This window comes from Cynocephalus volans, chromosome 1, assembly GCF_027409185.1.
Source record: "Cynocephalus volans isolate mCynVol1 chromosome 1, mCynVol1.pri, whole genome shotgun sequence".
In the NCBI taxonomy this organism is placed as follows: domain Eukaryota; kingdom Metazoa; phylum Chordata; class Mammalia; order Dermoptera; family Cynocephalidae; genus Cynocephalus; species Cynocephalus volans.
The window spans coordinates 37,431,868-37,455,146 of record NC_084460.1 but is presented as its reverse complement, the minus strand read 5'-3'; the positions used below and the strand labels follow the sequence as shown (position 1 = coordinate 37,455,146).

General features: G+C 41.5%; 1 protein-coding gene across 1 annotated transcript in view; it reads left to right on the top strand.

Annotated features, from left to right (window-relative positions):
* PTPRT (protein tyrosine phosphatase receptor type T) overlaps positions 1-23,279 on the top strand; it is a 783,412-nt gene that overhangs the window by 689,450 nt on the left and 70,683 nt on the right. The window contains exon 17 of the mRNA XM_063092330.1: positions 16,071-16,261. Within this exon, the coding sequence (XP_062948400.1) occupies positions 16,071-16,261 (191 nt within the window). The remainder of the gene's footprint in view (positions 1-16,070; positions 16,262-23,279) is intronic.

Sequence of the window (23,279 nt, the reverse complement as noted above, 5' to 3'; positions counted from 1 at the left end):
CTGAATTTGGGGCAGTTTGTTGTGTAGAAATAGATAACTAATACATGACTTAACACATGAGATGTTATCATAATTTTCCCAAGGCCTTTTGGTTAATAAGTAGTAGAGTCAGAATTTAACCCTGGTTCTTCTGCTGCATTTCAACAGACAAGAAGGCTATGAACTACAATCCAGACCTCTTACTGCAGCTGTCAGGGATCCTCAAACTTTGACATCCCTCAGGGACAACTATTCAGAGCCTGTTTCCCTATGACAGGGATTGCCTTGTGACTGAACACCTTCACTACCATGAGAAGAAGCCATTGGGATTCTGCAGAGGCTGGCAAACAGGCTTGAAGGACAGATCTTCTTTTCCATGTTTTCAATCAGGAACTAAGTCAAACTTCCCTTTTCTGGCCCCTAGTCATTGTCCTGGCCCATATAATAGTTGTAACAGTGGTCCCCAAACATGACTGCTCCAAACTAAAGCTACTAAATCCTTACTGGCCATGGTAGGGATCCAAGGACTCTCAAAGCACTAAGATTTGGGATCCAATATATGAAACAAAGTAGCTAGGCATTTCAGTGATCAGCCTCTAAAATTAGGCAACTGAGGGTCAGCCAGGTTGAACCTAGATGTGGGAATACTGCCTTATTATTTCTTAGAAGACTGTATCTATTCTTCCCAGAGTAAAGGCTGTTAGCTTTGATTGCTTGCATTTTTTTTTTTTGGTTTTTGGGGGGTTTTTTTGTTTGGTTGGTTGGTTGGTTTGATTGGTTTTGAATAATACTAAGCTGTACTACTTCATTCATTCACAAAGAGCAAAAAGAACAGCGTTTGCCTTTTTATCAGCAGCTCTCGGACCTTTAATGAACAAATTGCATTTATTAACTGGAAGGTCCCATCTAATCCCTTGCTACTCAAAGTGTGGTCCCCGGACCAGCATCATCAGCATCACCTGAGAGCTTGTTATAAACACAAACTCTCAGGCCACACTCCAGACCCACTAATCACAATCTGCATTTTAAAGGATCCCCAGATATGTACACTAAAGCTTGAAAAGCACTGGTCTGATTCAGCTCCCTAATTTTAAAGTTAAGATCCATAAAGGTAAAGGCAATTGCATGAAATAATTCAGTGTTAACAAGAGGATGAAAACTCAGGTCTTGTAACTTCCAAACTGTGTTCTTTCCACTCTATTAATGTTCTAGTGTCTTGTGGTTTATTGTGTCCACAAATTCATCCTAAGTATCCAGGGCATAATTTGAAATGGAGAAAAGAGGCTTGTATCCACACAGCACAATGGCAAACTCATTTCAAAGAGCTGTTGCACATTTAAATTTCTTCTCCCCAACAAGCTTAGTCATTTCATTTTTTCTTTATTATACACCAATGAAAGACAAAGTCACCTGTCAGGCTGAAGATTGTAAACCTATCAAAACTGAGATTCTCTAGTTTAAGTATTACTCTGCAACTATTTTGCATTCCTGTGTCTTACTATGATTTTGATGAATGAAAGAGAGAAAATAAGACAAGCCCATGTTTTCAGTGTGAGGCATTATTCAAAGTTTTTTTCTTCCTTCCCACATCTTCCTGTGAGTGTGTGGGCCCCAGAGTTGGGTGATACATACACAAAACAAAATGTTGCGTCAATTGTTATTAGCATGTGCGCAACCCTGGAGCCAAAGAGAAACTCCAAATCGTGTCCAGCCCAAGCTGGAGCCACAGTGAAGCTGACAACCTTCACTCTGAGAAGTGAAGACTACGGTGTAAAAAAAAAAACCCATCTGGGGAAGAAATACAGTTTTAGTAATTGTGGCTTATCCTTCCCCACACTCACCAAAGCTGATGGGAACTGAGGCAAGAAATGGAGATCATGCTAGTCTCACCATAGGAATTGGAAGTTATGAGAGATGGACCTTGAAGACAGACAGGCACTGGGTTTATCAGAAAGGTGGAGGATGATTTGGAGAACGAGGTGTACCTACCAAACAAATGCGTATTCACTGAGCAGCCACTACATATCAGTATGCTGATAACAGAATACCTGAAACTGGGTAATTTATAAAGAAACAAAATTTATTTCTTACAGTTTTGGAAGCTGCGAGGTCCAAGGTCCAGGGGACACATCTGATGCAGGCTTCTTCTGGGTGGAAAGTCTCTACAGGATCCCATAGTGACACAGGGTATCATATGGAAAGAGAATGGCATGAGCAAGAGAGAGCTGACCCTCTCACTCACCCTCCTTACAAAGCCATCAGAACCACACTCATTACTCCATGAATGGATCAATCCATTCATGAGGGCACAGTCTTCATGATCCTATCACCTCTCAAAGGCCCCACCTTCAAATACCATAACTGGATTTTCCGCCTTCTTAACACTGTTACAATGGAGGTCAGATTTCCAAAACATGAACTTTTGGGGGACACATTTGACCCATAGCACACTAGATCCTGGAGATACAATGGTAAAGAGCACAGACATGGCACCTACCTTCATGGAGCTGACAGTCTAGTGAAGGATATAGATATTAAATAATTTCATTATTAGTTGTTAAATCACTATTGTAATTCATAGAGAAGATATATGTTTAGGAAGACACATTGTAATTCATGAAGGTTACATTGTTAGGATATAACATGAAACTCTCAGATGGGGATGAAAGTAGACAGGGATATCTTTCTTGATATTTTCATTTAGAAAAGCTAAAAGATTTTTTTAGTGAACACCCACGTATTCACCACTCACATTTTATCTTCTCATCTATCCATCCCTTAATCCATCTTGATTTTTTTATGCATTTCAAAGGAAATTTCAGCCATCAGTACCCTTCCCTTTCCCCCATTATTGAACTATACATATCATCAAATGCAGGCTCAATGTTTTATTTTTTCCTTTGAGATAAATTTTACATACAAATAAATGCACAAATCTTAAGCTTTTCTTTCCATGAGTTCAAAAATTACATACACTTGTGCAACCCAACCCCGTAATAATATCTAGACTTGCCAGGGATAGCCCTCAAGCCCATTCAAGCCAATCCCTGTCCCAACTTGACCCAATAGATAACCACAGTTCTGATGTTTCTCCTACCATAGAGCAGTTCATCTGCTCTAGAAGAGAAAGTGACTTTCAGGCTGAGTCCTGAAGGATGAATAGTAGTCAGTCCACTGGGCCTTGGAAAGTTGGGAAAAAGTTAATCATTTGAGGAGAAGAGCACATCATATACAGATTCGGGGATGAGCAATAACTTGGTGAGGAGGACAATGTTGCTGCAGCCCAGTGAGCAAAGGACAGAGAGACACACGATGAAGCAGGTGAGAGAAGTGGAAGCTAGACCAATAATAGCCTTGAAGCCATATTAAATATTAAAACTCTGGAACATAGCCAAAAGACAGTGGGTGGCCAATAAAAGGTTTGAGCAGGGAGGTGACATGCTCAGCTTTGGACTTCTAAAAAATTCTCATACCTGATTGTGGAGAAGCAAGATGGGATCCAGGAAGATGTGAAGATGCTGTTTCAGCATCATAGGGAAAGAGAGGGCAGTAGACATGAGAGACGGTGTTGGCATGAAGAGAAGGTGCCATCTCTTCTTCCTCTGTTCTATTAACCTCTGATGTTCTGAGCTTCTATGATTATAAATCACGGTGTTTGATTTTCCCTTTCTATCACCAGTTTTCAGCCATAAAGCCTTTGCAGAAACAGTTCAGAGAGGTTAAGTAACTTGCCCAAAGCCAAACAGCCAGTAGATGGTGGTGTCGGGGTTCTTACTCAAGTCCGTTAATGTCCTATATCTGTACACTTTCGACCACTTTGCTGTCTTCAGAGAGTATGATGTGAGTCTCTCAGTCTTTCTAATTGGAATCACTACCTCCCTTGTTATATGAGATTCTTCAACCACTCCAGAATTTTCAGGAAAGAAGATTGCTCACATTGCTAGTAGTTCCAGTCAAGTGAGGGTTCCACTTGGAGCATAAGTTATCCTCTGAATAGTTGTCCCTGGGGGATATCATCTCTAGACCAGGTTTTCCTTTAAGTGATGGTTTGGGGATAGAAGCAGGTGATTGTGTGTGCTGGTTATGGCTCTGTCAGACTCAGAAATGACATGCAGGAGTCACCTGAAATTCTTGTGCTTGCAGCCTCAATCAATTCCTCTATCTATAATTCACACCCTTCCTCATGTAATCTCAGTCTTTCCTTCCATGTAAACTTCTCTCAGATGCTACCCCTGTATAGCTCTTTCATGCTTGCAAGAATATCAAAACTGTGCAACTCACTTGGCTTCATAATTCTGCTCCAAGTAACTTACTGACCACGATATGTTCTTCTAAGTTCTTTTGCATATTCTATTTATATTAACACACTACAACCATATACAGAGCTTCTTACCGATAACATTAAGTAACCTCACAATAAAATATTAATCCTTCCAACATTGAGTAACCTCACAGTTTCTTTTGACTTTAATATAGTACTTCATTCTCTTCTGATAAATAATACACACCCTAGGAATCTATTCCTTGCCAACCCATATTTGTGCTATATTTTATCATCAGTATATAAGATTCTTTAGGCTCATATTTCATTGTCTGTCAATGAAAATGACAGACAATGTCATTTTCTGCTGGTCAAAGTTCAGCATTTTTCCAAGTCCATTATTTTCAAACATAAGTGTCTAAGAAAGTACAAATGAACAGTAAATATGCAAGAATTAAATAGTAGACTCACATATTACAAAAAAGGTCTTGTGTTTCCAGTGAGCTAAAACATTTTAAAAGTCCAAACTTTTATCTTTTATCCTCTGTGGTTCAATGATATATTTCCAGGGTCCCATACATACCCTCCACCCTATTCCCTTACTTCCTACTTTTGTCACTAAGTGTTAAGACCAAAGAGCGCCCCTATTGTTGCTAAAGGTCTGTGAGTCTGGCACACTCAATGCCTTTCATTCTTGTTTCAACTGCATTGGGTTTATAAAACTTGTGCTGCAGAATACTGACATCAGCACTTTTGCTGCCTGTTTTCCCAGTGATTTTCATGAAATTGTGAAAAAATGAAAAAAAAAAAAAAGGTTTTCAAAGTTTTCTTTTAAAAAAAAAATGAAATTCTTTAAAACAAAATCATACCTAGAAGTCTATTTTGTAAAGCAGATAAAAAGCCTCTCAGCTCTGGTTGGAGCAGAGGTGACAGAAAACTCATGTGCTAGCCAAGACACACACACGCGCGCGCGCGCACGTGCGCGCGTGTGTGTGTGTGTGTGTGTGTGCACCAAATCTCTCATGCTGGCCCTGTTTACTCCCGACTCACAGAAGAAGCTCTCAACAGAGGTCTCCTTTCCTAACTGTGTCTCAGCTCTTAGGGCACTAACTTCACAGACTAATAATTTGCTTTTTCCTTCCCCTCTAGGCCAGATGAGTGAAACTTTCCACTTGATGATTTACTCAGAATGAAAATAACAACCCTAACCACTAGTCACTTGAACAAGTCTAGACTGATGGCTTTTCACCAAAAGTACATTGGTCATAAAAGTAGGGCCATCACATAAATGGCACCCTCTAAATTTGAGCAGTGCATGCATGTACAGCCATCCACATGTGGTGGTCCAGTGGAAACCTGGATTAGAGTAGCATCAGAAAAGATGGGGCCCCAGTATGTAGGTCCCTGGCAGAGTTTGGCATTTCACTGTAAGACATTTCTTTTCATTATTACTACAGTCACCCATGGACCAGTAAGCAGCCCTTAGCATAGAGACTAGAATGGGACTCAAAGACTAGTGTTCTGCTGTACGAGTGATTCTAGTGATGGAACTGTTTCTTCATCTTGATTGTGGTGGCGAGAACATTGATCTATACCTGTGATAAAATTGCATAAAACTAGACACACACACAAGTGCATATAAAACTAATGAAATCTTAATAAGGATAATGGCATATATCAATGTTAATTTCTTGGTTATAATATTGTATTATAGTTATGCAAATGTTAACATTGGAGAAACTGGGTGAAGGGTATATGGAAGCTCTTTATGGTATTTCTTACAACCGCATGTGAACCTACAGTTATCTCAAGATAAGCCTTGTTTTATTAAAAAACTGGAGCTCTGGTGATGGGCTGGCAGGTACCATCTGACCCTGACCACATCCATCAGTCTTCAGAAGTATCTCATGGCTTTCTGGTCATTAATCACTTGCCAGTCCAAGCATGTGCTAAACGTGTTCTACATTCTCTAGCAATTGTGAAATGGCTTATTGTCTTTTTTTGTTAATCATTTTTTGGCAGAGGCTTACCTATTTATTGGTGTTTTCAGAGGAAAGAACCAGCTTTCACGTTTCTTCAGCTTCTCTGTTGTATCTTGAACTTTTATTTTCTTCCATTAACTTCTGACTAAAAAATTTATTTACTTTCTACTTTCAATGACTATATTTTTCATCTCTAGAAGTTAAATTTGTATTTTTCAAGCACATCAATTCTTTATCCATGATCTGTTGCATCACTGCTATGGTTCATATTCCTTCTTTTTTCTCTTTAATCAATCTAATTATATTTATTCTATAATCTCTTTGATTTTTTTTATTATTTTCAATTCTTAGGAGGTGTATTTCCCTGTGTGCCATGTCTGCAGACTCTCCTTCATGGAGATAAGCTTCCTCAGACGGCTTGTAATTCTTTATAATTTACTTTTCTACCATGAGTTCATCTTTAGTGGAGGTGGTTTTGTTCTGTGGGTGTGTCTTGGATTGTGGAAATAACTTTAAGGGTGGTTTCTCACTTGCTTATCAGAACAGTAAGATTTCCAGTGGTATTAGGTTATTAAGTTTTGCATGTTGATTTCTAGGTTTACAGTTGCTCTCTCACACAGGTAGCAAAGATAAGGATCCCAGATCCACATGTGATAGAGGTCTAGGGTTTTCCTAGTTTTGTTTTATGCTTCTAACTATTTGAAAGCTATACACCCTTCTTTTTATTCTACTACCTGATACCTTTAAACTGAAACATATGCACACGTTATGCACATACTTACTTGAAATTAGATCCTTTAATTAAGAATGCCAAAAGTAAAATATATGTATTCATATACATAAGTAAACATATATATTCATACTGACTATCCCTTATAAAAGGTGAAGAAGTTGATATACTTTTATTTCTAAGCAATACATTAGTCACCCACTTCTGAGTTTTTGTTGATAAAATTTGAAATTTTAGCCAAGAATTTTTGTATTTGGTTTTTTAGATAATTTTCCTTTAAGAATTATATAGTTCACTGTTTTGATTCGTATTTATTATGATTTTTATACTCATACCCATGTTTAACTGATTTGGGTGTTTACCAAATCAGTTCTTCTAAAACATGACTTCATTCTTGTAGAATTTTTTCTTTTTCCCTTATTACTGGAATTACCTCTTTGACTAGTTTCCTCGCCTGCCCTACCCTCTCAAAAAGAATCACAGCCAACATAACTTCTGATTCTTTGTGTATCAGAGAAAGTCTTTCTATAGTCCACACACACGCACATACACACACACACACACACGTGCACACAAAACCAAACTTATCTCAGTGTATAATTTTTGTGTCACACCATTTTTCCCTCAAACATCCCATTCTATTGCTTTCTGGCATTTAAATTTGGGCAAGAGAAAATATGCTATGTTTATTTTTCTTTGTCTTTAAAAGTAGCCATTTTTCCAGCCTAGATGTTAATATGAGTATTTCTACATCAATAAAAAAATAATACTTAAACAATTGTATCAGGATATAGGTTCTTTTTTTATGTTGTGCATGGAGAACTCTTTACATTCAAAGATTTAGATTTTCATTCTTCCAAGGAGCTGTTTTTACATTGTATCCTTTATTACTCCTTCTATTTCGTTTATTCTGTTCTCTTTTTTAGTAACACTAATTATCTGTCTCTTCTATGTCTGTTTTCTTTTCTCTGAAAATGTCTCCTTGCTGCCTTCGCACATGAACACACACGAGCAGATGATAGATACGGGGGAAATAACACGTGCCTTTGTTCTCACTCCCTTGCCTGTTCATCTGCAAGTTTCTCAAATTAATCCTCCTCAAGCATCTGCCTGTTGCTTATTCTCCTTACAGATTCCAATGTCCATTTTAATTCTTCTACTGCGTTTTGGTTTCCTTACAATCTTTCCTTGCCTTGCCCAGTGAATTTTTTTCTTGCTGCTTCTTAACTTGATCCATTTTTGGAAAAATCTGTTGTCTTACTATTTAATCTTTCACTTCCTTTATTCTTCCGTGTTTTCTTGAATGCCGTTTTCAGCAAAATTCATCCCATATAAAATGCATTTCTACTTTCTCATATGTAGGTTAAGATACCAATAACAGAAAAACCCACATCAATTTGGAGTAAACAATAAGTAACGGAAGTCAAGTGTTAGAGAATGTTCCAGTGCTGGCTAAAAGAGATGCCCATGAATGTCATTATGGACCCAAGTTCTTTCAAGCTCACCATCTCACCTTTGCCATCTCACCTTGGCATTGTCCCAGTCTGGCTCCCTCACAGATGCAAGATTGTTTTAGCAGTTCCAGGCATCACAACCAGATTTGGTGATGTCTAGTGGCAGAGAGTGACCACTGGATTATCCTTCTTAGATATAAGGAAACCTTTAAACCTTCCCTAGAAGTCCCCTAATATAATTCCCCTTCCAACATATTGAAACTTTTTGGAAAAAAAAAAATGCTGGAGATGGGGATTGGAACACCCTGATCAGTTTAGGGAAATCACAATTTACCCCTAGGTCTGGAAATAGTCATCTACCCCTGAGTCGTATCGGAAATGTGTGGGCAACCAAACTAATTTGGGGTCCCCGCTAGAAAAAAAAAAAGATGGGGAATGTCTCATGAGTAAACAGTCAATACCAACTGCTTTTTTCTTTTCAAAATTGTATTTTTTCTCAGCATCCAATGTGTCATTTTCCTTATTGCTAATGTGGTGGATTTTTTTTTTTTTATGACCCGCATTGTGTTGTTTCTGTTTACTTAACTTTAAAGGGAGAGAGGACTGGTGTTTGCCAATAAACAGAGCAGGCTAATTCTCATTGTTTCCCACACTGTCCAACTTGTTACTGTTGGAATTCTTTCCTTGAGGCTTAATCAGGAGGAGTAATGGTTGCTGACAGCCCCCATCTTGGGTAGAGCGTCCAACACTATCCTACCAGCCAGTGTGAGTACTGTGGGAGAACGAATGTATGCTCTGCCCACAAGAAAAGGATTTGATTTCTTTATCAAAAAGAATAAATGAATCCAGAAGGCATTTCCTCATGAATGTTCCTATCACAATGGTTTTCTAACACTGAATCTGAACCTGGGATACCAAGGTACCTTCTTTTGTCTTTGCCACATCAAAGAACCCAATGAAGGAGATTGAAGAGAAAGGGCTTGGAGATGCCCTGACCCTGATCACTAGGGTTTTTGGTTGTCTGAGCCCAGAGAAGAAAATAGGAAAAGGTGAGTCATTTCTTCTCTATCCTTGGACCAATGGGTTTGCTCTACCTCAAGTAACAAAGTCCAATTGTATAATGGCCATTTCAGCTTCATAGAACATGGCAAAGTGGGGTGGCATTCTACTTACTATTCGTTTTACAAATTCAACCATATGTATTCGGTCAGACATAAGAAAGAGAGAAGGTAATTCCATCTGCTGTTACATGGAGTGAGAGCATGTCCCCTTAGTGGATATGAATATAAGAGACACAAATCTACCGTTCCTCAGGGGTCACAAATCCCATAAGCCTATCCTAGTGTAAGCCTTGAATCAAAAATACAAAACAGATTTTTTTTACAACATGATTCCTAAACACAAGCCAACTGCTTCATCTTACACTTCACCCAAGAAATTGTTATCACTTCCAACTCTGCAGGGGGAGCTGCCTACGTTGAATCAGTCAAAAGATGATTTTGTACAATTTCAGAGATATTTAAGAACTTTTGAAAAATAAAGTCTTTATCTTTATGCACATGTTAAGTGGATATTCCTCCCAACTTCTGGCACTAGGTTAGTTGACAGACTTAGATTTCAGTGTTATTTAAGGTGCTTCATCTTGAGGTTTGTTGGTATTGGTGGGGGAGGAGGGATGAGGTATTGACTGCTACCCAGGTGCCACCTTGAGACTTCTTCCAATGGAATCCCATTTAACCCTTGCAACACTCTTCTCAGATGACGATGATGATGATGATGATGATGACAATGACGATGATGGTGATGAATAATCATGATCATCGCCATCACCATCACCAATTACAAATAGAGATCTTAGGCTCAAAGTAACTTATTTGAGGTCCCATGGCTAGAAACTTGTGAAGTTCATACTTGAATACAAATTTTATCTCTGGATTTTGTGCCTCGACTGTGATGTCTGCTGTGGCCACTGTCCCACAGTGTTTTTTCTAATCACATCGCCACTCTAAGCAGGTGATACAGCCTCCTCCCACTTCAAACCTTCTCTTCTCTCTCAGCCTCTCTCCTCCCAGTAAGTGGTCTCTCAATATTTACCCATCCACTCTTCATGCTTTTCTGCACTAAAGAAACATGGAGTTGGGAGAAATTATGATAGACAAAATAAGAAATCTATGCTGGTACCAGAAACTACAGGAATTTGGCTGGCTAGTTAAAAAATTTTGTTTTGACTCCATGAAGACTTTTGCTAAGAAGAATACCTTGATCAAAGCTGTGCAAAGAGAACTGTGAAAGCAGAAAGAGCTATTGGGAAACTGATGGAATAGTCCTTTCATGAGGACCTGAATTAGGGCAAAATCAGTGGGAATGGAGTAAAATAAATGACTTTGTGGAGTATGTCATGAAGGAAAGTAGAGTGCAGACAAGAAAAGAAGAGAAGCCCTAAAAGACTCCCTAAATGGCCTCTCCAGTTTGTGAATTCTCATTTATGTACATTATGGACATTATGTACAATATCATCAGAACAGCCATGGTTTTTTCACTGCTTACCAGATACCAGGCCCTGTGCTGAGCACTTAGCATGCACTATCTCTTTGAATCCTCACAGTGCTTATTGTCTTTGTTATAAATAAAGAAACTGAGGCTCAGAAAGATTTGTCACTTGACCAAGGTCACAGAGCCCAAAACTGGTTGATTAATAATCCAAATTCCATTCTGGAATCCAGATTCAGCATTTCTCAGGGTATAGATTGAGTTCCTTTCATGAGACATGGGCAGGCTATTTCTTCAATAGTTATGTAAACAATTTAGTGAACACTAAACCAGAACTAGCACATAGCACCCTAGATTTTATGTTTCATTATCATTCATAATGGGGCAAAAATTTTAAAAAGGTCAATAGTTGAATTTTTTTAAATTTTGGAAGGTATAATTGTGTAGATCTGCACTGCTCAGTATAGTAGCTATTGGCTACATTTGGCTATTTAAGTTTAAACTAACTGAGATTAAATGAAGGCAAACATTTATTTTTTCAGTTACACTAGCCACAAGTGTTCAATAGCTCCAGGTGGCTAGTGGCTAGCATATTGAACAGAGCAAATATGAACACTTTCATTGTTGCATAAAGTTCTATTGGAGAGTTCCAGGCTAGAGCTGTCTTATGCTAGGTCAGTGTCTTTTTATTTGGAGTTCACTTGAGCTCTAAATTACCTCTCTATAGAACTTTATCTGGCTCTAAATAAGTTTATGTGTACCTGCGCTATCCAATACAGTAGCCAGTAGTCACCAGTGTCTCTTGAGCCCTAGAAATATGGCTAGTCTGAATGGAGATACTTTATAAGTGTAAAATGCACATTGGATTTTGAAGCCTTTTTATGAATAATGAATGTAAAATATAGCATTAATAATATTTTATACAGACTCAATGTTAAATACTATTTTGGATATATTGGGTTAAATAAAAATGTATTATTGAAACTAATTTTACATGTTCTTTTTTACGTTATTTAATGTTACTGTAGGAATATTTTAAATTATATATTTGGCTTACATTATATTTCCACTGGATGGGGCAGCTCTAGACCTCTTCACCTCACTGTGTGGCTCCAGAGCGCTCTCTCTTTCTCTGTCTCTTTCCCTAGATCTGTACTGTCCGGTACAGTAGCCATAAGCCACAAGTGGCTATTTCAATTTAAATTCATTAAAATTAAACGAAATTAAAAATTCAGTCCCTCCATTTCACTTTAGCCACATTTCAGATTCTCAGTGGCCATATGTGGTTAGTGGCTACCTTATCACAGAGCACAGATGTAGAACATTTCTATCATTGCAGATAGTTCTATTGGACAGCGCTGATATAGACTGTACATAGTTATGGCAAAAGCCACAGAGGGGATGAATGCCTAAGCTTAGGGAAGGTTTTCACGGTGCCTAACTCTGTGGCACATCATCCTCTTGTCTCCCAAGTGCCTGTCCCTTCCTACTTCATTAGACTTGTTTATGCACATGTTATCTTTTCCTCTCCCCCTTTAAGGGTGTAGCATGCTTATCTCTCCCTGAACACACCTTCCTCTCCACTCCTGTACATACATGGTATCTAACACACTGCTTTGTACAATATAGGTACCCAGTGAATATTTGTTAACCAACCAGCGTGACAACTCCTAGCAAGTGATTAGAAATACGTGGCTGAAGCTAAAGGGAGATCTATGTGGCTGGTAGCAGGAGAGAGAGAGAGAGAGAGAGAGAGAGAGAGAGACCTCATACATCACCCAAATCCCTCTGCCCACCCCACAAGCCCCTCACAGGCAGTCCAAGAGTTATTCCAGGGGAAATTCACAGACTTAGGCAACAGCTATACAAAAAAGTGCAAAAGAAATCCAAAATATTATTACGTGATAAATAAACATGCAAGACCTATAAATGAGAAGTTGAAATGGCATGAAAACGAAGGGTCTGGTGAGAAGAAAACATGAAAAATATTCTCTCTCTGGGCCAGGCCAGCTGGTTTGAGTTACATTTTATGAGCAGCATGTGAATTTCAGAGCCCTTGTTGAATTAGCGGCAGAATCGCACATTAGTTTTAAGGCTCCCTCTCGAATAGGAACATCATAACGTTTTTTAATTGGGGCTGATAAAAACGTAGCATTACTTGTAGGTTCTGAGAGAAGTGAGTTGTGAAATTGGGTTTTCATTAAACCTAATGATGGAAAATTAAGTATAGTGCGTCTGGTGAAATGGGGTGTGATAAAAGGCATCACTTCTGCATTATCGGAGGTTAATAAGGGAATAGGTGAGGTAAGATGCATTGGAAAAGGGAGTCCAACTAGCTGAATTAATAAACCTTGAAAATCCCTCGGTTCTGGGTCTTCAGAGCAACATTAGTGCTGGCATTGACATTATCACAAATGTTACAGCAATACTAGTTGTTACTTTTCAAATGCATTTATTTTCCACTTCACTGTTGGTTTTGCTGACACCAAGTTTACAGTCTGTCTAGCCATGTGTTTAGGGAAAATACCCATATTGATAGCTATTTGGTTTTGGAAACATTTGGCATCTCACAAAAATTTCCAGGTGCACATTCCTAGGACACCTTTGCCAGGCAGCACCTGCCCCTGGTCCTTTGGAAGACTCTGGGTCTCTGAAGACAGCTGTCCCCACCTGTGATAATGGTTTAAGTGGGAAACACAGGGCTCCGGGCATTGACTGATCCTGTCCTTGGAATCATGAAGTGCCACATCTATAGATCAAACACAAGTGCTCCTTTCCTCTCCATTCCCAACCCCACCACACCATCACAGGAGTGATGATAGCTGGGACACCTGCAAGAAAGTGTGTGTCTTAAGGGATTCTTCTTAAAACCCTTCAACAGCTTCACACTGGCTTCAATAATCTTACACATTCACAGCCTTTCTGGATCTTCTTTGTGTCACCTCTTACAGACTTGCCACCATGACATTTCCACCCATGGCTCTGACTCCATATAAACCTCCTCGCCCTTCCCTAAATGTGCCTTCACCACTAAGGCCCTGTTCTTTTGCTTCAGATGGTTCTTCTTGTCTGTTTTCCCTACTGGACTATGAAGCCTTGAGGGTGGAATCTGTATTTCTTTATGCATTGCTACTGCCTACCAGTCCTTGGCACTGAGTGGGCTCCCAAGATGTCTAAGTCATGATCCCAAGGGTGTGATGGAGAAAGGAAGCAGCCCACACATTTGCCAAGCTCTACATTTAAGCAAGGCAGCAAAGATGTAGCTACCTATTACCTGAAATCCCAGGAGAAAAAGTAAGCAGTATTTTTCTTATGTACAGTCAGGCAGGTTTTGCTAGTACCTCTCCTAGGCCCTTCTTCCTTGTACATAAATCTGTATCCTCGAGATCTTTCTGTTGGCAATCCAGGGGTGACTGGGCTGGTCCCAGGGGGTAGGCTCTGTCTTAGTTATGTTTACTTACCACATTGAGTCTGGAGTTTTAGAGACCACACCGTGCATACAATGACCCTACCCACTAATTAGGTATGACCCAACCAATGTCTCAAGTGCAGACTAATCAGATTAGTAGCCCCTCCTCCCTTGGAGGAACAAATAGGTGGGGCAGGCAGAGGGATGGAAAGTGAGAAATGTATCCTCCACACCACCCACAGACTTTCACATCTGGATGACCAACCAGCCCCATTTGCCCAGGACTCAGGGGTTTCCCAGGGTGCTAGATTTTTAGTGCTAAAACCAGAAAAGTGTCAGGCAAACTGGCACAGGCTGATCACCCTAGAAAACATGTAATCCAGAAGCTTCCTTCCACTATCCTTTCCTTACCAGGAACAGGCTTGCTGATGTTGTCACATACAGAATCTATGTCTAATGGATTATTGTGACATGAGAGTCAAACAAGCTGAAGGGAACATGGATTTTGAAAAGACAAGTTGCAGAAGATCAGGACTAATATAATATGCCAACCCTCCCAGGGATGAGTATGGCGTAGGCTAATGGGTATCTGCACTGGTACCTCACAGTGCCTGATGCATCTGGATGAGACACATTGGATCTGGCCCTCCTCATCTCGTGCATGCCACAAACAGAGTGGTCCAGGACGTAGACTGTCCGTGTCTTTGGGAGGAGATTGGGGGGACCAAGCCCAAGATGGTTCTGGGGAAGATAACTTGCCCTGGAAGACTGACAATGTATGCCTGGCAGGGGAGTGGTAGGGCAAGACATTAATTTTATGGGTCCAAGGGGACCAGAAATTCAAACCCAATCTGAGGAAGCAGCAGTTTCCAGAGTGGCCAAACTAACAGAAGGCAGTAAAAGCAACTCATTGGGCATATAGGTTCTTATCAGGGAGAATATAGATCTTATATCAAGGAGAGATTTTATGAAGGAGATGAGGCACAGCATCCAGGCCTGGGGGAAGTAGCTGGCAGGACTGAAGGAAGAGGCTCAGTCTTCCCCACCTGCAAGGTGGGCTCAGTGACGCTCCTGGATCAGCAGTATTAAGTGGTGGGGAGACTAGACAGTAGGCAGTGGTCACTGTTGCCGAGTCCATAGCTGGAGAGAGCAGCTGGGAGGGTCAGAGTCCCTGCTAGCTGTGAGGCATCCAAGCCTGGCTCCAATTCCTCCCAGTGTACAACCCGAAGGAAACAAACAAGTAGAGAAACCAGGTCACAGGGATGCAGGCAAATGGACCAGAAGCAGACATGTGCCTCTGATCTCCGGGCACCTGAGGCTCTTCTCACCTGAGGCTTCCTGCAGAGACTAATCCCAAACACCCCATTTCCTAAACAGGAGGGTGCTCCCAATATTTAGCCTTCTGGCTGCTCACTGGTTCTGGGATTGACCAAGACTGCCCCGGCAAGCCTGGATGAAGGACCAAGACAGGCAGAGGATAACAACCAACCTGGAGCTTCATCTTTATCAGTATGCACCACTGAAATTGAAATGAACCAAGGGTCATGGTGTTCATTGGTTTGTTTACTGTTTTAATATTTAATTCTACCAACACAGCCATGCAGGGGGAGCAGTGTGTCTCTGGTCTTTCTGTGGTTTCCTGATCAGTGAGTCCCCAGTTAGTTCCCTCTACCCTCCTCTTCCTCCTCTGGCCAAGCTGGGGGAGGCTCGAAGGACAAAGGACAAAGCTCCCATAAGTGATTGTTCTGCCTCCTTCTCTTTGAAGCAGATGGCAGCCGCGGGGAGCTGTCCCAGCCCACCCTCACGATCCAGACTCACCCCTACCGGACCTGCGACCCCGTGGAGATGAGCTATCCCCGGGACCAATTCCAGCCTGCCATCCGGGTGGCTGACCTGCTGCAGCACATCACCCAGATGAAGAGAGGCCAAGGCTACGGATTCAAGGAGGAGTACGAGGTAAGAGACCAGCCTGTGGGAAACTGCCTGAAAGGCTCAGAGGCTTATTCGGGTGCTAAAGCCTTGCTACTAAAAGTGTGGCCCCTGGGCCAGCAGCATCAGCATCACCTGGTAGCTTGCTGGAAATGCAGCATCTCAGGCCCCACCCAGATCTCCTGAGTCAGAACCTGCATTTTAACCAGAACCTTAGGTGATCTGTATGCACTTTACACTTGAGAAGCACCATGCTAAAAGATTCAAATACCTTTCTCCCCTCCTTTCTCTCCCCATCCCCTTTCCCTCTCTCCTCATAACCCAGTTGTCTTCAAAACTCCTACCTTTGGAGTCACGCCTTCCTTCAATATGAAGATAGAGTGGCTCAAGCCCCACCCCGCATGCTGTAGAGCAGCTGGCACACCTCCCCTGCCAGTGGCTCTTGGCGCTCCTGCTTGCTCCCAGCACTCTCCTCCTGCCCATAATCCTGCTTCTGTGGTGTTCTCGCCTCCCCCCACCCCCAAGGCAATGCCCCCTCTCAGTGACTGCTGCCCCCTCTCTCTGCACCTTCTCCCCCATCCTGCATTGGTCATCCCTTTCCTTCCCCCTCAAAGCATCTCTAACACAAAGGATTTGCAAGCAGTAGATGTTACAGAGGTTTGAGTAATAACAGAGAAGGACTGCAGCAAAGTACAGGAAGCACCTCAATCCAACACTATTATTCCTCTAAGTTCCTTAACCATCCACATTGCTGGTAAATCCTTCTCAGGTCCGGTCTCCTGATGGGGTCTCTATCCACTCCCCTACCCAGAGTTTTAGTATTTTTCTTACTGAAAGGAAGTTTTAATGTCCTCAAAACTTCCCCTCCCCCAGCATCCAAGAAAAGGTCTCCCACATTCCCCTGACTTTATTATGCAGAATAATTTCACTTTCTTTCTCTCACTCCTTTTGTTTCAAAGCTTGTTCGTTAGGCCTCATTCACCTTTACAAGCAAAAAATAGAATAAAAGCAAAGGAAAAACTTAGGATCTTTTCCTGAACCAAAGAGCAGCTCACTCCCCAACAGGAATTCTGCAAGTCTCAGGACACAGGTGGGAATCCCGCTGCCACCAACTTTGAAAACAGGCATTTCTTCCTTCTCTTCCCCTTCTCCCCTTCTCTTCTTTGCTTCCCCAAATGCAAATTATAGTTGAGTATTTTCTGTGTGCCGTGCTCTGAGTTATATGCACTCATCTTTTGTCATTGGTTCTTTTGCTTTGTTTTGTTCTGTTTCACGTGCAGGGTGTGCCCCAGATATGCTCAATTCAGTCTCACTGTGTGCAGTGAGACTCAGGGGTTCAGGCTCCACACATTTGGAATTCTTAATCATGCAGACTAAGTTTATCTCTCAGACTGTATTATGAGAACGTGCTTACAAAGCAGTACTTCAGAAGTCGTGTGAGCTCATGAAGTTGTGCTAAACTGGGGGTCCAGACAGCTGGGTTCTAATACAGTAAACTGTGTGATCTTAGCAAGTTGTTTTGCTGTCTGAGTTATAAAATTCTGAATCAGTTGAATGAAGGGTTTGCATAAGGTGATCTCTAAGGGCCTGTCTGATTCTAAAACTTTATGAGAGTGTAAAACATGGTGACAAGGGGCATGTTTGACATATTTACAAGAACAAAAACCTTTATGATGATGGAAGTTAGTAATTACCAGCTTGAGAGAAATGAGCAGTTAATTTCAAATATGGCCTAAGTCAAATAGCATTTTTCATATACTCAGTCTACAGGTTTGGGAAGAATATTGGAATAGAGTAGAAGAAAATGATCTCATCACCTCCCCCATTCTTTGGTCTTATTTTCTAGGGGGTCTTATTTCCTGGTGGGATGGGGTGTGTGTATGCTTGCTTATGCACATGTATGCAAATCCATTTGCTGAGCAAATGTCAGGAGAGAGTGTGTTGTTTGTAAAGGCATATTCAATATGATGATCGTCTAATAAGTCATCAGTCATAATAATTTGTTCTAAAGTTTCAAATAGCATTAAGAGTGATATGTGGCTGAGAAACACATGTTCTAAGAACTTGCGATCTAAAATTTAAAGACAGAAATACAAATGTATTTCACTACTTTGGTGCATTCTCTTCCAGAATGATATTTACTTTAAAAGCATCCATCCCTGTATGATGGATTGCTTTTTAAAATTTCTTCTTTGTACTTTTTTGCATTTTCCTAACTTTCTAGCAGGGAAATGAACTGCTTTTACAATGAGAGAGTAAATAATACATGTTATTCCATCATTTCAAACTTAACCAGGAATTTCTCTCACTCGACTAGTCTTTCCCTCAATTAGTTCAAATTATATTAATCACCTAGCTGGAATGATTAGCTTCTAGTTAATAGCATTTTCTGATTAACTGAGGGTTAATTAGAAATTGGTTATTTAATGAAAGTCTTTCCACATGTTCTCATTCACTTTCCTAGAATCAAACTGGATATTGTTTTGATCATCCAGGCTCCTGTGATTCTCAGAATCTTCATCCTGAACATAAAAGTCATGGATCTGCTTGAAGACTCGATGTCCTATTAAAGACATAAGCTTGCTGAGCCTCCAGTTCTACTCTCATACCAACCTGCCATGAGCTGTTTGTTGCCTGTCACTTCCCTTTCCTGCTCAGTTTTTTCATACAAATGAGTGGGTTTGACAAGTTGACATCTAAAGGACCTCTCAGCTATGGCAAGCTGTGTCTTCTAAGATTCAGTTCAGTTGTAATATGTTCAGTAAATATTTAGTGAGTGTTTACTATTGCCATGGATTGTTTAGGCATTGGGGATACAAGAGTGAACAAAACAGGCAAAGATTCATGCCCTCGTGAAGCTTGTGTTCTAGCAGGAGAAATAGGAAATAAATGATAGGCTTATAAATAAGCAAATTATATCATGTATTATGTGAGACAGTGAAAAATGCTGTTTGCTGTGTTACAAAACTACCCCAGATCTTAGCAACATAAAATAACTAATCTATTGCACTCACAGATTCTGTGTAGCAGGAATTTATATGGGCACAAAGGGACACTCTGTCTCCTCTCCATGGTGTCTATAGCCTTAACTGCGAAGGCTCCAAGCTGGGGGCTGAAATCATCTGAAAGTATCTTTACTCACATGACTAGTGATCGATGCAGGCTGTCAGTTGGGAAACTCAGCTGGGATTGTCCACTGGAACACCTGCACGTAGCCTCTTCGGGTGGCCTGAGCTTCCTCACAGCATGATAGCCTCGAGATAGTTGGACTTTTTACATGGTGGCTCAGAGCTTCAAAGGCGAGCCTCCCAGTTAACAAGGTGAAAAGTGCATCACCTTTGTGGCCTAAGACTTGGACATCCCACTACGTCATTCCTCCCATTCTGTTGCTGATAAGCAAGTTAAAACTGCCACCTTCTAGGGGAGGGAAATTAGACTCCATCTCTTGAGGAGGAGGAGGAGGAGTTGCCAGATTCTAGAAGAGCATGCAGAAAAGGAAGTATTGCAAAATACAGTCTTTGGATAATACAATCTATCACAAGCACCATGGAAAAGAAAGAATAAAGCAAGGAAGGGAGATGGTATATTCCAGTGGCATAAAGTGGAGGAGCTTTCAATATTAAACAGGGTAGAAGGGTTGTCCTTAATTAGAAGACGAGATTTGAATGTAGACACGGAGGAAGATACCTGGAGGAAGAGAGTTCCAGATCAAGGGAATTGTATACCTGGCATGTACAAGCAGGAGCAAGGAGGCTGGGGTGGCAGGAGTAGAGTGAGCAAGGGGTAAAAGTAACAAGACTTAGTTTGGAAAAATAAAGAGGGACCTGACCACAGAGTGCATTACAAGCCATTATAAGGACTGAGGTGTTTACTCTGAATGAAATAGAAAGCCACTGCAGAGCTTTGAGAAGACAAGTGATAAAAATGTGACTTTATTTGGAAAGCCTCGTTCTAGCTACTCTGTTGTGAATAGGACATAGGCAGGCAAGGTAAAAACAGGAAGGCCAATTATGAGACCATTGCAGTGGCCCAGGTGAGAGACAGCGGTGACTCTGGCCATATATGGCAGAGAAAGGGTCAAGAAGTGGTTGGATTCTGAATATATGTTAAAGATAGAGCCAACAGGATTTCCTAACACATGGCATACAAGAGAAAGTAAGGAATTAAGGGTGTCCCAAGGCTGTTCCCTGAGCCACTGGAAGAGTGAAGTTGCCACCAACAAAGATGGGGAAGCTTCAGGTGGAGCAGAGCTGGAGCAATCAGGACTTCAGTTCCAAGTTTGCAGTGTCTATTAGACATCTTAGTGTCTCAAGGTGGCAAGTAGATAGTTGAATATGTGAGTTTGGAATTTGGGAAAGAAGACTAGGCTGGAGAGAAAACCTTAACAGTCACTGGCATATAGATAATATTAAAGCCACAAGACTGGACAGTTTGCCAAGCAAGTGATTGTACACAGAGTCTAGGACCAAGGACTGAGCCTTTCAGAATTACAACTTTAAGACGTGAGCACTTTCCATGAGACAGGCATTATATCGGGCTCTAGGAACTGAGGAGATGAACTACAGAGCCCTTGCCTTCTGGGGAATCTACAGATGGACATATAAACTGACTATTTCAATATCTTAGTAAAGTGCCGTAAAAGAGATATACCCAGAGCTATAGGAACCCTTGGGGGTGGGATGCATTGAGCCTAGCCTAAAAACAGCTAGCCAGTGGCTTTCTGGAAGCCATAAAGCCAAATCCAAGGCCTGAGAAATAGGAATAACCAAATGAAAGAAGGGAAGAGTATTCCAGGTAGAACTAGAACAAGTTGTGGCATGGGAATGAGCACAGCAGGTTTAGTTAGAGGAACCAGAAGCAGTTTGATACATAAATTGTGGGAGAGGGCATGGGAGGAGATGGAGCTGAAATTGTCAGTAGAGGCTGGCACGGGAGGGAGGGGAGTATTTGTGAGGCTCAGGAATTTGGATTTTATTCCACAAACCACAGGGAGCCCTAAAAGGGAGCAGGATTTTTTTTTTTTTTTTCTTAAGTGGATTTGCATTTTAAATCTGGTAGAGATCAGAGCAAGGACACCAGAGGCAGGTAGGCGGCCAGGACGGTAATTCAAGGAAAAAGACAGTAAGGCCCAAACCAGGAAACTGGGCTCAGAGCCCAGATACACCCCCACACACCCTCTGCATGTAGAGAATAAAATCAGTCTGTTCTCTTTGGCATGAAAACTTGAGTCTCTCAATATATATTTTAAGTTCAATTATTTGAAGTAATGTGTGAATTGTCCTGAATTGAGAGTCAAAATGCCTGGATTCAATGCCTTTCATTTTCATTAAGTATCTGGGTGGTCACCCCCCTCTCTGGGCCTCCTTGCCATATTTGTGCAGTGAGGTGGAGGGGGTTGGTCAAAGTGATCTAAAGAGCCCTTCTGTTGCTCATATTCTGGGAGTCTAATTAGGAACCAATTAGCTAGTCCAGCTGGACCCCCTCCCACTGACAGTCCCACGGGGACTTCCCCTCTTTGGATCTACCACCCCTGTGGTTATGTCTCAAGTTTTATGTCTCCAGTTCTAGCAACCTTGATTGGCTCCTGGGTCCCTAAGAATTCAAGGAAGCCTAAGGCAAGTTCATTTCACCTGCCATACAGATCTGGGTCTCAGTCAAAGGTATTCAATCTTGGCTGCACGTTAGAATTACCTGGGGAAGTTTTTAAAACACCAGTGCCTGGGCCATATTTCAGATCAATTAAAGCAGAATCACTGGGGATGGGACCCAGGAATCAGTATTTTCTAAGCTCTCCAGTTGATTACAATTACTTTTAAAGTCAGGAGCCACTAGTCTAAGGAAACACATGGAGTCCCCAACGTGTATCCTGCCTGTGTTCATGGACCTATCACCACCCTCTCCTGCTCGACTCGCTGACATTCCCATCTATCCCTGCTGATGGAACACAGCCACATTAAAGTCAAGGGGCTCATGATCGAACTGCACAGTCCTCCCTCCTCCCCATCCTACCTTCTCCAGTCCAAATTCTCCCACCTTCTCTAGTTACAATACAAAACCCAAAGCATGCCAGCAAAGGTAGTAGATGTTGGCTGGAGAGTGGGGTTGTCTGTGTGCCCTGTAACCCCAGCCATCATGGTCAGAAGAGGAGCAGATTTGGAGAAGATGAGGAAGAACAAAAAGAGGTGATTCTGTGATAGAGAAAAGGGAGGGAAGCATGTTAATCCCAGTCCAGTCCAGACAGCCTGTCATTATAATAAATGGAACTAGCCCAGTAGGGCGACCAGAAGGTATCTGGTTATTACAGCTCCATTAAGACTATTTAAGGCAACAAGGAACAGCTGTGAGGAATGTGATGCTGCCTAATGAAGAGCAAACATTTGTTCATTTCACGGCAGACACACCATGGGCATGGATTTGTGGGGAGAGGCCAGCCTTACCATCTTGCTCTGAGTCACCTGAGGGTCATGGTGGAAAGGCAGCCTCCTAGATGGAAGCTTCAGAGCCCCCTGGGCAGAGGGCGAGGATCTCTTCTGCTTCTCCTACCACGTTTTCTCTCCTCCATTGGTAACAAAGTCACAGAACATCCTATCATAGGTGACCCCAGAGAGATTCTGGTCCAGCTTCTCAATTTGCAGATGAGAGTGGATCTGGGGAGGGGCACGAGGAAGTCGTGGCACATGCCCAGATCATATATGGGGAAAGCCTGATTGTTCTTCAACTTTGGAAATGCATAATAACCAAGATAGGATGACCTGGGCTCCCCCTGCTCATTTCACTCCTCCCTACCCCAACCCCAGTTTTGAAAAAGAAGAAAATGGTTCATTTCCATGGAGTGGCCTAGAGGCAACAGTCCCCATGTGGTTTCAGACTTGGGAGCTTTTCCAGCAGGAACGAGCTCATGTGAAGGAGACTATTAACTCAGTCTTCTCCTCTTAGCCTATTTTTATCATTCCACTTATAATATTGTTTGTAGCACAGCAAAGAGTATTATTTGTGTTTAGTACAGGAACCCTCTCAACCAAGTGACAATTTTCAGGTGGCACTG